The sequence below is a fragment of the Pelophylax lessonae genome, assembly GCF_965119305.1.
Source record: "Pelophylax lessonae genome assembly, chromosome: 3".
In the NCBI taxonomy this organism is placed as follows: domain Eukaryota; kingdom Metazoa; phylum Chordata; class Amphibia; order Anura; family Ranidae; genus Pelophylax; species Pelophylax lessonae.
In genome coordinates this window covers 554,745,977-554,763,866 of record NC_138770.1, presented here as the reverse complement: position 1 = coordinate 554,763,866, position 17,890 = coordinate 554,745,977, and the positions used below count along the sequence as shown (strand labels likewise).

The 17,890-nt window shown below is 48.3% G+C and overlaps 1 protein-coding gene across 1 annotated transcript in view; it reads left to right on the top strand.

Moving 5' to 3' along the window:
- The window catches only part of TMEM87B (transmembrane protein 87B), a 206,756-nt gene that overhangs the window by 35,122 nt on the left and 153,744 nt on the right, over positions 1–17,890 (top strand). The window contains exon 3 of the mRNA XM_082250961.1: positions 16,526–16,617. Within this exon, the coding sequence (XP_082107087.1) occupies positions 16,526–16,617 (92 nt within the window). The remainder of the gene's footprint in view (positions 1–16,525; positions 16,618–17,890) is intronic.

The following is a 17,890-nucleotide window of genomic DNA, read 5'->3' as shown; positions in this document are numbered from 1 at the left end:
CTGAGGGGACCACCCCTTGAGGGTGGGATATGTTAAAAGCTTTAATGTTGACATATTTTGTTGCCTAGCTACTCCTTCGGAGCAAAGTCTAATACCCCCATATGTGACGAATATGAAGAGGCGGTGACTGTCGGAGGACTCAGAGAAAGGAATTTTACAGGTAAGATTTTACAAAAATTCAGTTTTTCACAACAACCCAACATTTTCAAAATTGTCACAGGGACTGACAGTGAGGTGAAATCTTCTGAACAGGAGCACAGACCGCAAAACAAATGTTACAGGGGTGTTAACGCTTCCCTTTGCTCTCCATAAAATCTAAAAATAGTTTTTCTGGCTGGATTCACACCGAAAAAAAGTACCTGTGTCAACCTCCATGCACTATTACCAAAAGTATTGGGACGCTTGCCTTTACACACACATGAACTTTAATGGCATGCCCCAGTCTTAGCCCGTAGGGTTCAATATTGAGTTGGCCCACCCTTTGCAGCTATAATTGCTTCAACTCTTCTGGGAAGGCTGTCACTTGTGAGGTCAGGCCCTGATGTGTACGAGAAGGCCTGGCTTTCAGTCTCTGCTCTAATTCACTCCAAAGGTGTTCTATCGGGTTGAGGTCAGGACTCTGTGCAGGCCAGTCAAGTTCCTCCACCCCACAATCACTCTTCCATGTCCTGACCTTGCTTTGTATACTGGTCCAAATCATTTGGTGGAGGGGTGATTATGGTGTGGGGTTGTTTTTTAGGGGTAGGGGGTTAGCCCCTTAGTTCCAGTGAAGGGAACTCTTAAAGGCATCAGCATACCAAGACATTTTGATCAATTTCATGCTCCCAACTTTGTGGGAACAGTTTGGGGATGGCCCTTTTCCTGTTACAACTTGACTGAGCACCAGTGTATAAACAAGGTCCAAGACATGGATGAGCGAGTTGGGGTGGAGGAACTTGACTGGCCTGCACGTGACCCCAATAGAACACCTTTGGGAACTAATTAGAGTAGAGACTGCGAGCCAGGCCTTCTCATCCACATTGGTGCCTGACCTCACAAATGCGCTTCTGGAAGAATTGGTAAAACATTCCCATAGACACACTACTAAACCTTGTGGACAGCCTTCCCAGAAGAGTTGAAGCTGTTATATCTGCAAAGGATGGGCAAACTCAATATTGAAGCCTACGGACCTAGTGTACAAATTCAACCTAAAGCGTTTGTTTCCCTAAAATAAAAAAGAAAAATTGATCCTGTTCCCTTAACCACTTTCCCGACTGCCCCCACGCAGATTCACTGCGGCAGGGCAGCTCGGCTGCGCATAATCATGTAGATCTATGTGATTATGTGCACGCGGTTTCGGTGGCACACGCTGTTGGAGCCGCGCTTCCGCTGTGATTAGACACAGCGGGAGGCAGACCGCCGAAGGAGCGGGCTCACCTGCCGCCGGCCCCTTAATCGATTTTGTGTCCATCCACTTGCTCTTCTTCACCTGAAAAGGAATTGGATAGTTAGGGTTATTTTTTTTAACTTACCTTGTAATTGTAGAAAGAAATACTCCCCTATTTTACACTTCCTCCCTCTGTGGCCGTGGCCCGCGCCGTCACTTCCGGTTTGCAATGATTCCTGGGAGCTGAACGTCATCGCTCCCAGGAATCAATGCGACGGCACCGGCCCCCGCTCGTCACTTCCGGTGCGACGCCGCATTCCCTGCTAAACAGCTTCTGGGCATACCCAGAAGCTGCGGAGGAATGCGGCGCCGCACCGGAAGTGACGAGAGGGGCAGGTGAAGGCGCATTCTGGGAGAAGAAGACGCGGAAGAGGACGCAGAAGAGGATGGCGCTGGCTTCAGCTGCCCACATCAGAGATGGCAACGCTGGAGAAGAAATTTTAAAAGTGAGTATTTCTTCTTGCAGGTAAGTGCGAACCGGGACAGATCAGAGGCTAGCCATTGTGGAATGTACTAGCCCTCCCAGGGGTATGTTCATTGAAAAAATGTTTTTGTGCCCGGAACTCCGCTTTAATATACGCTTTTTGGGAGTTTTTTTATTGTGAATGTTTTATAGCAGAAAGTAGAAAATATTGGTGTTTTTTCAAAATTGACGCGCTTCTTTTTTGTTTATAGTACAAAAACGAAAAACCGCAGAGCTGATCAAATACCACCAAAAGAAAGCTATATTTGTGGGGAAAATGGTCATCAATTGTATTTGGGTACAGCGTCGCACGACCGTGCAATTGTCAGGTAAAGCAACGCAGTGCCGAATCGCAAAAAATGACCTGGTCATTAAGAGGATAAAACCTTCCGGGGCTGAAGTGGTAAAGCATGTTGTACAGCACAGGGCATGTGCTGTGTAATTTTGGCTCCTTCTTTCACCTAAAAAAAAACCTGGCTGATCCTGCCAGTTTCTACCCTCCCCTCCGTACACTGACCATGGTTTATCATGGCTGCTGAGCCCTGACACCGTGGTCAGTGTACGTGCCTCCGTCATCCGCAGCCCGTCTCTCTACTCTCCTGTGTCCTCCTCCCCTCCCTGCCTGTCAGCTCCGTGTCATGGCCCACCTGCCCCTCCTGCTGCTCAACTGTTATTATGTTATATAATCATGTTTGTCTTCTAAGCCTGTGTACCTCTGTCTGTGTTTAAAAAATAAAATCAAAAATTGCTGTATATACCTGATTTCAGTGTGCTGCTCGGTGATCATGTGACCAGCTGGCTCTTTCTCCTCCTCTCCTCCCAAGTGACGTTGGCAGGGGAATCTCAGCCCCGCCCCCTGCAGCTGTCAGACGGGGAGTGGAGAGAGCAACCCAGTAATGCAGCACACTGAAATCAGGTATATACAGCATTTGTTTTTTATAGATGGAGGCACACAGGCCTAGGAGACGAGCAGGATTATACAAAGTCCTGCAAGTGGCCTAACAACCACTTTAAGAACAAACCTACAGAACCTATATATATTTAATATATATAAATTTTTTTTTTTTTTTGTAACTCGGGGACTGCCTGTATACAAACGCATGTTATGTAGTGACAAAGAGATTTAAAGACGTAAATCAAAAAAAAAAAAAAAAAGGCATATATGTGTAGAATTTCTGTACACATGGATACATATCCTGGTGAACAGTCCAAAATGAAGATGTAAAATTCCAAAGGATAAGAAGACGCACTTCAAATGAGATGAGATGAAGAGCATTCAGTGCAGCAGGAATAAAGGGTGGCAAGGAATCGCACCACCCACGTGTAAGGTAAACTCCTTACCAGAGACACACTGATCCCACTTGGAGATCATGAGGCGCCTTGCTGTCCCACAGCACCATATGTTTAGACACACCACTCCAATTTGGTATGATCCTGTGTAAATGTATTCAGCACAGAGGGAATTAAAGGAAGAAGGGATCACCGTAGTGCAGTATTGTTTTTAATCAAGGGCTTTTAAAAACATAAAAAGCGACTGCAAAAAGGGGATAGAGGCACTTGAAGATGCTTTTTACTGGGAAATGCGTTGCGTTGGGTGGGGTTGAACATGTGACGTCTTTATGCAAGCTGGCGGGAATCGGTTGCATGCCTGTGATTGTCTAATTAGTGTAAGTACGTTACAAAAGTCCTTGATTTTAAAAATGCTGCGCTATGGTGGTCCCTTCTTGCTTTTAATCACTCTGTGCTGAGCACATTTAAACAGGATCATACCTAGATGGATTTTTTGGTTGAAGGTGAATTTTTATATTCAAATACATATGCTTTAGGACTTGAGTGTCTTTTGCCACTTCTATATTACTTAAATGACACGATTGCATCTATATATATATATATATATATATATATATATATATATATATATATATATATATATATATATATATATATATATTAGATTGATTGATTTTTTTTTTTTTTATTTCATATACAATCGATATAAAAAGTCTACACGCCCCTGTTAAAAGGTCAGGTTCCTGTGCCGAAAAAAAATGAGACAAAGATAAATCATTTCAGAATTTTTTCTACCTTTTTTTTTTTTTTTTTTTTTTTATTTTTTTTCAAATTTCTTTTATTGATCAAATGTAATATAACCATCATACAAAGTATGCATTAGAACACAAGTCCAATATGTAGGTTACATGAAGGATCAGAAGTTAACGTCAACAACCACGTCATCAAAACACAAATACATAAGTAGAGCTCCATAACAATGACACGGTATAAACTGGTATAACTAGAAGTCCCATGATGTCCAACCATGGAGTAAGTGACACATAAAAAGAAAAAGGGAGTAATGCACACTTATGCAATAGGGGTAACCACTTCATAAGTACCAGACAGAGACGATCAGGTAAAATCCAGATCAGATAGGGGAGGCGGGTGGGACAAGGGGGGGGGGGGGGAGACAGGAGGGAGGGGGTACACGAAGGGGTGGGAGGAGACAGAGGAGCAGAGGAGAGAATGGAGTAGTAAACAGATGCAGTAGAGGGTGGTGGTAAAGGAGGAGGAGGAGGAGGATGCTCGGCCTGTAGGAAACGGGTAGAGTCGTCCCGCGCGGGTGACCACCACACCGGTCAGTCCGCGGGCGGACCAGCGTCCCCGCCCAGGTCCATGCCCTCCGCAGACATGATAAAAGAATTCCAGCAAGCCCAGGTTTTGGAGTATTGCTCCTTCCTGCCCTGAGCCGTAAGAACCAGATCCTCTAATTCATTAAGCCATTTGACTCTACGCAGCCAGAGAGAGATCGTAGGAGGGGACGTGCTCTTCCAGCAGAGGGCTACACAGGATTTAGCCGCGTCCGCCAGGTGTCTAGCACTGAGCGCTTATAGCGCTTAGGGGCAATGCCAGTGCAGTGCAGCAGGAAAAAGGCCGGATCATCCGGGATGGTGCGTTCCGTCATCAGCTGGGAGATCCTACGGACCTCCGACCAGAAACCCCGTATCAGGGGGCAGTTCCAGAAAACGTGGTATAGGGTGCCCCTGTCCTGCAGACAACGCCAACACCTATCCGTCGCCTCCGGGAAGATGCGGCACAGTTTGTCTGGAGTATAGTGCCAATGCATGAGAACTTTGTAGTTGCTTTCCTGGATGCGGGTGCAGATTGATGACTTGAGAGAAAACCTGATAATGTTGCGCCTCTCCGATTCAGTAAATGTCTTCTGAAGCTCTCTTTCCCATTTGGAAATGCCCGGGAGGACAAAGCCCTCCGGCGGCACGGAGAGAAGTTCATACATCTGGGAGAGGGCATGGGGCAGAGCTCCCGCAGTTACCAGTAAATGTTCCAACGAGGTGAGGTCCCCTCCGAACCGCGTCGGGGGCCCCAGTTCCCGCAGAAAGTGTAGAAGTTGTAACGCCTGCCACCGAGTCAAGCGATAGCGTCCCGTCATCGACGTCAGCTGGGAGAGAGACATCCACTCGCGGCCCTCCCTGAAGTGGGAGACCTGGAAGACTCTCTCCGCCAGTAGTGCAGCAAATCTATCCCCTGCGCAGCCCGGGGGGAACCGCGGGTTCCCCAACACCGGGAACAGCTGGGAGTGACTGTCCACTAGACCCTTGGAGGCCACCACCACGACACACGTCCGAAGAGTCGGGCCCAAGGTGGGATGTCGTCTAACTTCGGCCGGGAGGTCCTTCAGAATCAGGGGAGCCCTGGACAGACATAATGGAAACAAGGAGGCCTCCAGACTCGCCCACTGCTTCAGGTCGGCGTGTCTTGCCCAGTCCACCCACCGTGCCAGATGTGCCGCCTGATAATAGCGGCGGACATTGGGGAGGGCAACACCGCCGTGTCTCTTGGGAAGGACCAGGAGTCTGCGGGCCAGTCGGGGCCTCTCACCGGCCCAGACAAAACGCGTAAAGGTGGAGTCGACCTTGCCGAAGAAGGACGCCGGGATGTGAACCGGGAGTGTCTGAAATAAATAGAGGAGTTTCGGTAGGACTGACATTTTCAAGATGTTGCACCGGCCAAACCACGAGTGGAGACCTTTAGACCATGTGTCAAGCAGAGAGCGAATCAGCGAAAGGAGAGGCGGGAAATTCAATCTGAACAAATCCGCCGGATCCGGGGAGAGCCAGGTGCCCAAGTACCGGAGTCCCTCCGTGGCCCAGCGGAATGGAAAGTCTTTGGCTAACAAATCCCGTAGATCCGGTGGCAGGGCCGACCCCATGATCTCTGACTTGGAAAAATTGATTTTCAAGTTGGACAAGGCCCCGTACGTCTCAAATTCCTTCAGGAGACAGGGCAACGAGATCAAGGGTTGGGCGAGTGAAAAGAGGAGGTCATCCGCGTAGGCGGATACCTTGCAAGTGGAGGTTCCAACCCGTATCCCGGAGATGTTCGGGTTTGCGCGCACCCGAGCCAGGAAGGACTCTAGGTAGAGGGCAAATAGCAAGGGCGAGAGGGGACAACCCTGACGGGTACCGTTGAAGATGCGGATCGGATCCGAAAGGATCCCGTTCGCCTTTACCCTCGCCCCCGGATTGGTATAGACCCCCCGAATCCAGGCCATCATCTGCTGACCAATGCCGAAACGGCGCAGGACCTCGAACATGTAGGGCCAACTAACCCTATCGAACGCCTTCTCGGCGTCGGTACTTAGAAAAATAGAAGGCGTGTGGCTAACACGGAGAGAGAGAGAAGACCAAGCGCCAATCTAAGTGTAGCAATAAAGTCAATTTAATAGCAATTTAAAATAATATTACTCACAAGCGAGCGTAAAAAACAGGCATCTCAATAAGTATGGGGCATCTGGGCACTGTTCGTCCAGGGTGTCATTCGGGATCCCTTGTGGAGCTGGCGCTGTGGGGGATGAGCGGCGATCTCCTGTTGTGAGGCAGGGGACGTGCAGATCCTTCAGCGGCGGTGTAGCAGCGTGGGTCCCTGGGTCGGAGGGCTATGACATCACTTCCTGTGTATGCTGGTGTGTGGAACGGCGACGCGTTGCGGAGCATGCGCTCCTTCAGGCCGTGCAGGGGCCATTTTGGATGTGGGTATTTATGCCCATAGATCGAGGGAGGAGTTACAGAGGCTCAGCAGGGACAATTTTGGACAGAGCAAAGCGACAGAAAGACATGGGGAAAATGGAATACAGACAAGTGATGCAAGGCTGGGGATGGAATGATAGTACTATCGGGAAGGGGAAGGGGGGGAGGGGGGGGGGGCTAAGAAAGGAAATCCAGGAGGGGGAGGGGGGGGGAAAGGAAAGGGGGGGGGGAAGAAATACCCTTAAGACATTAATTGGGGATATATACTGAAGTGTTTGTATTATCTAGAGGTCAATTTGGATTGTTGGTTATGGTGTTGCAAAATATCATGCCAAACATTGGTAATGGTGATAATAATGATGCTCAAAATGTAAAATTATATATGTGTGTGTGTGTGTGTGTGTGTATGTATGTATGTATATATATATATGTATATGTATATATGTATATGTATGTATATATATATATATATATATATATATATATATATATATATATATATATATATATATATATATATAGAAATTGAAAAAATTAATAGAAAAAGTTTATTTAAAAATGAATAAATAAATCAGGGACTTTTTTAAAAAAAATTAATTAAATGGAGATAGAGAAATATAAAAAAATTATATAAAAAAATTTAAAAGAAATTACTTTAATCCAAAAGATAAAAATCTAACGACCCATTTGTAAATGGGTATGTGTGTGGTGTAGAGATCCAATGATGAATGCAACAATAATGATTAAAAATGCGCATATATATATATATATATATATATATATATATATATATATATATATATATATATATGTATATGTGTGTGTGTGTATATATATATATGTGCACCCACACATATAAATATACATACACACACAAAAAAATCGGTGGGTGTGTATGGTAAAGAGCCAAATGACTATGTGGGCATATTAGGATTTGTGCAGTGTTTACTTACTTTTGAAGTTACATATGATGGGGAGGTATGTCGAGGAAGATGAGAATGACCACTGAAGAATATGTTGGAAAACCTGGGCAAAAAATGATCAAGTTAATAACTGAGGTCGATAAATTGTGAACGTAAAAGAGGAGATGGGAGATGGGCTACAGCAGCACATTGATCTCGATTTCTTCGTTCAGGCCTCCAGGAGAGAGCGTTTCAAGGGAATAAATCCAAAAGGTCTCTCTTTGGCAAAGTCGCTTGAAACGCTCTGTCCTGGGCAGTGTCTGGGATGGACTCTATTACCCACACCTTGAGTCCTGATGAAGATTTGTTATGGAATTCTGCGAAGTGCCTTGGGACGCTGTGCTTGTCTTTACCTTTTTCGACAAGGCGGCGGTGTTCGCCAAATCGCTTTCTGAGTGGCCTGATGGTTCGTCCCACATAGAAGAGTCCACACGGACAGGTCAAACAATATACGACATATTCGGATGAGCAGTTATAAAAATGTTTGATAGGGTATGTTTTGCCTTTGACGGTGAATTGTGTTTGACCATGTTGTATATGGGAACAAGTTGAGCACAGGATTTTCCGACACTGGAACATCCCTATAAGGGGGATGAGACAGAGGGTGTTGGTGGGCTGGGTGGGGGCGGACTTGAGTTTGCTTGGAGCAATCAGATTTTTAATGTTGGAGGATTTTCTGTAAGAGACTTTGGGTATGGAGGGAATGGCAGATTTTAAGTGTGGGTCCTCCAACAAGATGGTCCAATGTTTTTGGAGGATTTTTTCCATGCTTTTGTATTTTGTATGAAACTGTGTGGTGAACCGTAGGGGTTGGGGCGGTGGACTCTGTGGATGAGATGAAACATTGGGAACATTGGAGTTGTATTGTTGGAGGTAATGTGAGTGGGCTTGTTTGACCAAAGGAGAGGGGTAACCTTTGTCCAAGAATTTCTGGGCCAAAAGAGCACTTTGTTCACAATAGTCGTCTTGTTTGGTGCAATTACGTTTCAGGCGGCAAAACTAGCTTTTTGGAATGTTGGAGATCCACCTGGGGTGGTGGCAGCTCTGGTAGTGCAAAAAAGAATTTCCAGCAGTGGGTTTTGTATAGTTCTTGGCTAGAATGTTGTCATCTTGATGATATAGGGTGAGGTCTAAGAATGCCAATTCAGCCTAATCGCATACTGAGGTGAAGGACAGGTTGAAGGGGTTTTGGTTGCAATGGTGTACGAACTGATTGAAAGTGGATTGGGGACCATCCCATATGACAATGATGTCATCAATATAGCGCGCATAGAATATGATGTGTTGGGTGAAGGGGTTATTGTGCCAGATGTACTTGGCTTCCCAATACCCCATGGTGAGATTGGCATAGCTGGGGGCAAAATTAGCCCCCATAGCTGTGCCGGTGACTTGGAGATAAAAATCTCCATTGAATTCAAAGTAATTCCGGGTGAGGCAAAATTGGGTGGCATCCAGAATGAATTGGGCTTGTAGGGGGTTAATCGTGGGGTCTGCAGATAGGAAATGTGTGACTGCCCTGAGGCCAACCTATATATGCATATAGGTATATAGGTATATATATATATATATATATATATATATATATATATATATATATATATATATATATATATATATATATATATATATATATATATATATATATAAATGTATATGCATTTTTAATCATTATTGTTGCATTCATCATTGGATCTCTACACCACACACATACCCATTTACAAATGGGTCGTTGGATTTTTATCTTTTGGATTAAAGTAATTTCTTTTAAATTTTTTTTATATAATTTTTTTATATTTCTCTATCTCTATTTAATTAATTTTTTAAAAAAAGTCCCTGATTTATTTATTCATTTTTAAATAAACTTTTTCTATTCATTTTTTCAATTTCTGAATATATATATACATATATAATTTTACATTTTGAGCATCATTATTATCACCATTACCAATGTTTGGCATGATATTTTGCAACACCATAACCAACAATCCAAATTGACCTCTAGATAATACAAACACTTCAGTATATATCCCCAATTAATGTCTTAAGGGTATTTCTTCCCCCCCCCCCTTTCCTTTCCCCCCCCTCCCCCTCCTGGATTTCCTTTCTTCCCCCCCCCCCCCTCCCCTCCTTCCCCTTCCCGATAGTACTATCATTCCATCCCCAGCCTTGCATCACTTGTCTGTATTCCGTTTTCCCCATGTCTTTCTGTCGCTTTGCTCTGTCCAAAATTGTCCCTGCTGAGCCTCTGTAACTCCTCCCTCGATCTATGGGCATAAATACCCACATCCAAAATGGCCCCTGCACGGCCTGAAGAAGGAGCGCATGCTCCGCAACGCGTCGCCGTTCCACACACCAGCATACCCAGGAAGTGATGTCATAGCCCTCCGACCCAGGGACCCACGCTGCTACACCGCCGCTGAAGGATCTGCACGTCCCCTGCCTCACAACAGGAGATCGCCGCTCATCCCCCACAGCGCCAGCTCCACAAGGGATCCCGAATGACACCCTGGACGAACAGTGCCCAGATGCCCCATACTTATTGAGATGCCTGTTTTTTTACGCTCGCTTGTGAGTAATATTCTTTTAAATTGCTATTAAATTGACTTTATTGCTACACTTAGATTGGCGCTTGGTCTTCTCTCTCTCTCTCTTTGTCTTGGATCCATACAGGGTTACTTCACCCTACAAAGCCTGCAGCCATCAAAGTGTTAGCAATTCCACTGGACTCTGCCATCTGCTTTTTGCCCATATCCAGATTATCGCAGCAGCTCGTGCCGTCCGATTGTGCCAATCTCCCCCCTTTTTCCTGTGTGGCTAACACGGGCCCGATGGATCAGGTCAATGACCTTGGTCGTGTTGTCCCTCGCCTCTCGGGTGGGAACAAAGCCCACTTGGTCCCAGTGAATCAGGCTCGGCAAAAAGGACTGGAGGCGGAGGGCAAGAAGTTTTGTGAAAAACTTCAAGTCCGCATTGAGCAGCGAGATCGGGCGGTAGCTGGCGCACGCCGAGGGGTCCTTCCCTTCTTTGGGAATGACCGAGATGTGAGCACTCAACGTTTCCTCACGGAACTCACAGGTGCGGCCCACCGCGTTAAAAAGCCGTAACAGGTGGGGCGCCAACAAGGGATGAAGTGTCTGGTAGTAGGCGACTGTAAAGCCGTCCGGTCCAGACGCCTTGCCCTTTTTCGCCGAGGATATGACCGCCATCAGTTCTACTTGAGTGAAAGGGGAGTCCAGTGCCTCTCTGTCAGAAGAGGAGAGTTGCGGCAGGGAAATCTCATCCAAATAAGATGAGAGCGGGAGCAGGCGGGACGGCTGCTGAGGTAAGCCATAAAGAGTAGTGTAGAAAGTCCCGAAGCACTGTGCTATGTCTTTAGGCAGGTGTACCTTAGAGCCAGTAGCATCGATCAGATGGGGAACGTACGATGCAGCCTGTTGCTCTCGGAGGGACCGAGCCAGCACCTTGCTGCACTTGTCCCCAGATTCATAGCTAATCTTCCCACTGCGCTGGATCGCCGCCTTGGCCCGATAGCGCAGAAGGTCAGCAATCTGATCCCTGAGGCGCGTCAGCTCCGTTCCCATCACAGGGTAAAGATCCCTCTTGTGAGGGGCCTCCAGACTCGCCACCTTCGCCAATAGGTCTGTCAGTGTGGCTCTTGAGGCGTGCTCCATGGCGGATGAGGACCCCCCGGATCACCGCCTTATGCGCTTCCCACAGCACACTTGGGTCGCTGTCCGGTTCCACGTTCGTCTGAAAATACATTCGCAGAGTTTGAGTGACGTCAGCAAGCACCTCCGGCACTTGCAGAAGGCTCTCGTTTAGTCTCCAGTGCCAGTCTGAAACCCTGTTCGTGCCACTGAGGTTGACCGTCAGGGTCACCGGGGCATGGTCCAACCAGGTAATAGTGCCCAGCTCCACCCCCACGACCGACTGAAGCAGTCTGTGCGGAAGGAGGAATAGGTCAATGCGTGAGTAGACCTGGTGTGGCGCGGAGAAATACGAGTAATCTCGCTCACCAGCGTGAAGAATCCGCCACATGTCAACTAGTTGAAGGTCGTGCAGTAGGGTATGGATCTGTCTGCGCGTACCCCTAGGGACCGACGAGAGGCCCGTTGAGGTGTCTAAGCGAGGATCCAGCGGGATATTGCAATCTCCGCCCAGGATGAGTTTGCCCTCCGCGAAATCCAACAAGGACTTCAGCGACCTGCGGAGGAAAACCTCCTGATGAACATTAGGGGCGTAAATCGTGGCAAGCGTGACCTTGACCTCGCCCAGGAGTCCCTTCAGGAACAGAAACCTGCCCCGAGGGTCCACCTCACGGGCCTGCAAGGTCCAAGGGAGCTGGTTAGAAATCATAATGGAAACCCCTTGAGACTTGGCCTCGGCATTAGGGGCATGATATACGCATGGGTAGAACCTGTTCTGCAGGAGGGGGAACGCACCCTCCCTAAAGTGCGTCTCCTGTATGAAAGCAACGTCTGCACGTAGTCGCTTCAGCTCACCCAATAGGACACGCCGCTTCTCGGGCACGTTAAGCCCCCTGGCATTGAGCGTGGTCACCCGCACGGGATCCATGAGGCCAGACGGAAGGACAAGAGACCCAGGAGTAGAGAAGGGGGAGGACCAGGGGATAAGAGAGATAGGGTAGGTGACCCGAGCAGAGACTTGTGGTAGAAGGGGGGTGGAGGGGGGATAAGGGGGAAGGAGGGAGGGAAGCAGGTAGAAGTGGAAGAAGGACAAGAGCCGGTAGGTCAAGGCAGGGGGAACAGCGGGGAGAAGAAAAAGACAGAGAACAGGAGAGGATACGTAGAAGTGGTAGTGGATAAGATACAAACTTTAAGACGTCCCGGGACCCCTCCTCTAAGAGGGCGGAGTCACACCTAGGGACGCAGGCCTATTGGGGACGAAGACCTGAGAACTAAAAACGGAAGCGGGAGAGACGAGCCCATGAGCCAGTACTCTCCCCATCCATTGATACGTCCTAGAAAAGGGGACACACGGGGGAGGGGGACGTAAACCCTCCCCTCCGCCCGCTGCCCCAACACAAAAAAGAAAAAGACTGCCAAGTAGTAAAGTGCAAAAACACAAAAAACAGTAGAAAGGTAGAACACTCTAAACTGAACTGCAGTGCAACGAGCACAGCCCACGACAGCCACCCTCCGCCCTGAAAAAACCAGAGGAAAGGGCAAGGACGGCGGCCATCGAATGGGCCCGGGGGCCAATCGCACAGAACCACACTCTCCAAGCCACCGGAGCCGGAGGGGAAGGCCCCCGCCGGTTAAACCCTAAATAAGCCTTGCCCCCAAAGGAGGGCCGGCATCTCCATTACAGTGGGCTCGGAGGTGCGGGGCTGCTGATTATATGCCCCCCCCCCGAGATATAAGCCAAACAACAACCCTGAGATACATGAGCCAGCCAGACCCCCCGCAATCCCAATCCCGCCCCCTCCCCCCAAAATCAGATCAGATCAGAACTCCGCCCACAGCACACCCCCCCCCGAGACCCCCCCCCCTCCCCCCGAAGAACCCGTCGTCCAGCATAGGGAACGACATCCGGGAGGGCAGGACCACCCCCCCCACCAACCCCCCCCTCCAGCCCCACCTCCCGGCCCCCCACCCACCCCCAACCACAGCAAAAGTAACCTCGCCCAGCCCGAGAGCACATGAAGTCCAGACCAGTTCCAAAAACCCCCCTCCCCCAAACCCCGCCACCATGTATCTGCAATAAATCAAAGTCCCACGGAGGTAGTCAAAGAACCTGTGCCCCCCTCCGATCAAAGCACGTATGGTAAAGACACTGGGGGCAGGGCTGGTGAGGGGGAGCCATCAGATATCGGGACCGCATAAAGTCACTGGGGATAGGGTCAACTAGGGGGGGCCAGGCGATCTCGGGACAGCACAAAGTCACTGGGGATAGGATCAACTAGGGGGGGCCAGGCGATCACGGGGCAGCACAAAGCTCAGAAGCAGCAGACTAAGGACCCAGGCCCTCACAGCAGCGGTCCGCACCAGCACCGGTAACAGCAAGCGGGGTGACCACCGTGTCCAAGAAGTCCGGGGGGAGGGGGGGGGCAGACAGCGGGGCAGTCCGTGAACAGCGTAGCCTCATGAAAGACAGTCCCCAGGGAAGGGACCCGGTCACAACATGTAGGGGGGGCGGTGAGGGAGCGGAGGCAGACCCCAGTGGTGGAGACATAAGCGTGGGGCAATGAGGGCACAGGCGGACCCATGTCCACAGGGCATCTGCAAAGGCACCAAAGTCCATCCGACCTATGCAGGGCAGTGAAACAGTCGGGCAGGGGGAAGTGAGGGGGTCCAGCTCAGGGGCTCCGGTAAAAAGGAAGAAAGGCTCACCTCAGGGTAAGGCTCAACAGTCCAGGAACAGCACGCATCAGTCCTCCCTCACCGCCGTCGCCGGTTCAGGGATCAATCTGCGGCGACCCCGCGGAGTACGTGGTGGAAGACCTCTCTCCCGCCCGGGTGTATAAGGCGCTCTGCGTCCCGGGGCCGTGAGATGCTGCAGCCACTTGGGAATCTCAAACGGGGGGACCCCCAGGAAGGCAAAGAGCGCCTGCAGATCATCCGGGTGGCGTAGTGTCATCGACGTCTGGCCCTTCCGGATCGTCAAGGCGAAGGGGAAGCCCCATCGGTACGTGCAGCCCAGCTGCCGAATACGATCCAGAAGGGGCCTCAGCAGGGCTCTGCGCTGCAGGGTGGCCCGCGACAGGTCCGGCAGGATCTTCACCTTGGCTCCATCGAAGTCGACCTCACCCGCCTCCCAGGCTTGTCTGATGATGGCATCCTTGTGCGTGTAGCGGTGCAGCCGGCAGATGACATCGCGCGGCCGATCGGCATCGGAGGACCGGGGCCCCAGGGCTCGGTGTACGCGGTCAAACTCCAACGATGCGGGAGGGATGTCCGAAACCAGGCGGTGACAGATGGCGTGGACCGTGGACTGCAGCGAATCTCGCTCCGTGGCCTCAGGCAACCCACGCAGCCGCAAGTTGTTTCTGCGGTTGCGGTCCTCCATCTCCTCCAAGCGCAGCTGCAAGTCGGTGACATGTTGCGCCTGCACCTCCCGAGCGGTCTCCAGCAGGGCCACCCTCGCCTCCAACGATTGGACCGAAGATTCCCCCTCGATCACCCGGTCAGTAAGATCCTGGACCTCCGAGCGAACTGCCTGGATGTCTCTGGCATGGGCCTCTTCAAGTCTCAGGGCCAGGGCCTCAAAGTCCCTTTTTGTAGGTAAGGCCTGGATCAGTGCCCGTAAGTCACCCGCATCTCCCAGCGGCAAGGCAGCAGTCAAGGGGGGAGCAGCGGGCGGCAGGCGCGGAGACCCCAAGTCCAGCGGCCGGGGAAGCCGGAGCCGACGCCATACGTCCCGGGGAGGCCACACGTGTCCGGGCCTGTCCCGCGCGGGCTGTCGAGGATCGGGTCCCCGGGAAGTATCTGTGTAGCTCCGCGCCGGGTGAGGTACGGAGAGGCTTCCTGGGTCCTCTCCTACGACTTTTGCTCATTCCGGGGTAATATCTGGCAGTCTAAACGTGGTGGACAGGGAGAAACGGCGGGAGCTCTAAAGAAGTGCGACCTCACTCCGCCATGTCCAGGACACGCCCCCTTTTTCTACCTTTTTAATGTGACCTATAAACTGCACAAGTCAGTTGAACAACAAACTGAAATCTTTTAGGTGGAGGGAAGTAAAAATAAAAAAACGAAAATATGGTTGCATAAGTGAGCACACCCTTTAAACTAATACTTTCTTGAAGCACCTTTTTGAATTTTTTTTACATCACTCAGTCTTTTTGAGTATGGGTCTATCATGGCACATCTTGGCAATATTTTCCCACTCTTTGCAAAAACACTCCAAATCTGTCAGATTGTGAGGGCATTTCCTGTGCCCAGTCCCCTTCAGATCACCCCACAGATTTTCAATCTGATTTAGGTCTGGGCTCTGGCTGTGCCATTCCAAAACTTTAATCTTCTGGTAAAGCTATTCCTTCATGGATATGGATGTATGCTTTGGGTCGTTGTCATGCTGAAAGATAAAGTTCCTTTTCATGTTCATCTTTCTGTGATTACTTATTTTTGTTTAACTCCTCCTCCTCCCCCTAAAAAAAAGAAAAAAAAAAGTGTTTTTTCAATTGAGTTGTACAGTTTATAGGTCTCATTAAAGGTGTAAACATCTCTGAAATAATTTTATATTTGTCTCATTTTTTACATCACAGAAACCAGACATTTAACAGGTGTGTGTAGACTTTTTTTTATCCACTGGAGATTGTATGCACTAAGCTTACACTATCGTTACCTTCTCATGGCATAATAGTAGTATGATATAACTTTATTGTATGCACAGTAGCACTTTTGAATTGTAAAGGGACAGTGCGCCCACTTTAGTTGAAATAATTATTCCATTGAATATGTACAACCATAGCATTTTTACTTTTTGATTATTTTAATACTAATAACATTTTTGGATTATAAAAAGATAATTTGTTGTAAATTTTAGCTTGATGGGGCCTTTATGTATTCACAGCAACATGTTATAAACTGGTGTCCTCCCTGGTTCTCCTGTAAGTTATTCTGAATAAAAATGTTTGAAAGCCTCTTATATATGTATTCATTTTCTTTCACAGTTGAGAACATCCGGTGCCCTGAGTCTGTTAAGATTACTGTAACGTGGTATCTGATGCATTACATTTGCTACAATAAATTTTCCACCATTGAGGTAAGTGTTTGTTTTTTTCTGATTATCCAAAGAACTTTGCTTGCAGTTAAACAATAATTCCAGGCATGAGTATTTTATACATAGTACATTATATACCATACCGTATATACAGTCAGGTCCATAAATATTTGGACATCGACACAATTCTAAACTTTTTGGCTCTATACACCACCACAATGGATTTGAAATGAAACAAACAAGACGTGCTTTAACTGCAGACTTTCAGCTTTAATTTGAGGGTATTTACATCCAAATCAGGTGAAAGGTGTAGGAACTACAACAGTTTGTATATGTGACTCACACTTTTTAAGGGACCAAAAGTAATGGGACAGATTAACAATCGTAAATTAAACTTTCACTTTTTAATACTTGGTTGCAAATCCTTTGCAGTCAATTACAGCCTGAAGTCTGCAACGCATAGACATCACCAGACACTGGGTTTCATCCCTGGTGATGCTCTGCCAGGCCTCTGCTGCAACTGTCTTCAGTTCCTGCTTGTTTTTTGGGGCATTTTCCCTTCAGTTTTGTCTTCAGCAATTGAAATGCATGCTCCAATCAGATTCAGGTCAGGTGATTGACTTGGCCATTGCAAGACATTCCACTTCTTTCCCTTAAAAAACTCTTTGGCTGCTTTTGCAGTATGCTTCAGGTCATTGTCCATCTGCACTGTGAATGGCTGTCCAATGAGTTCTGAAGCATTTGGCTGAATATGAGCAGATAATATTGCCCGAAACACTTCAGAATTCCTCCTGCTGCTTTTGTCATTAGTCACATCATTAATAAATACAAGAGAACCAGTTCCATTGGCAGCCATACATGCCCACACCATGACACTACCACCACCATACTTCACTGATGAGGTGGTATGCTTTGGATCATGAGCAGTTCCTTTCCTTCTCCATACTCTTCTCTTCCCATCACTCTGGTACACGTTGATCTTGGTTTCATCTGTCCTTAGGATGTTGTTCCAGAACTGTGAAGGCTTTTTTAGATGTTGTTTGGCAAACTCTAATCTGGCCTTCCTGTTTTTGAGGCTCACCAATGGTTTACATCTTGTGGTGAACCCTCTGTATTCACTCTGGTGAAATCTTCTCTTGATTGTTGAATTTGACGCACATACACCTACCTCCTGGAGAGTGTTCTTGATCTGGCCAACTGTTGTGAAGGGCCACACAGGGAAAGAATTCTTCGGTCATCCACCACAGTTGTTTTCCGTGGTCTTCCGGGTCTTTTGGTGTTGCTGAGCTCACCGGTGCGTTCTTTCTTTTTAAGG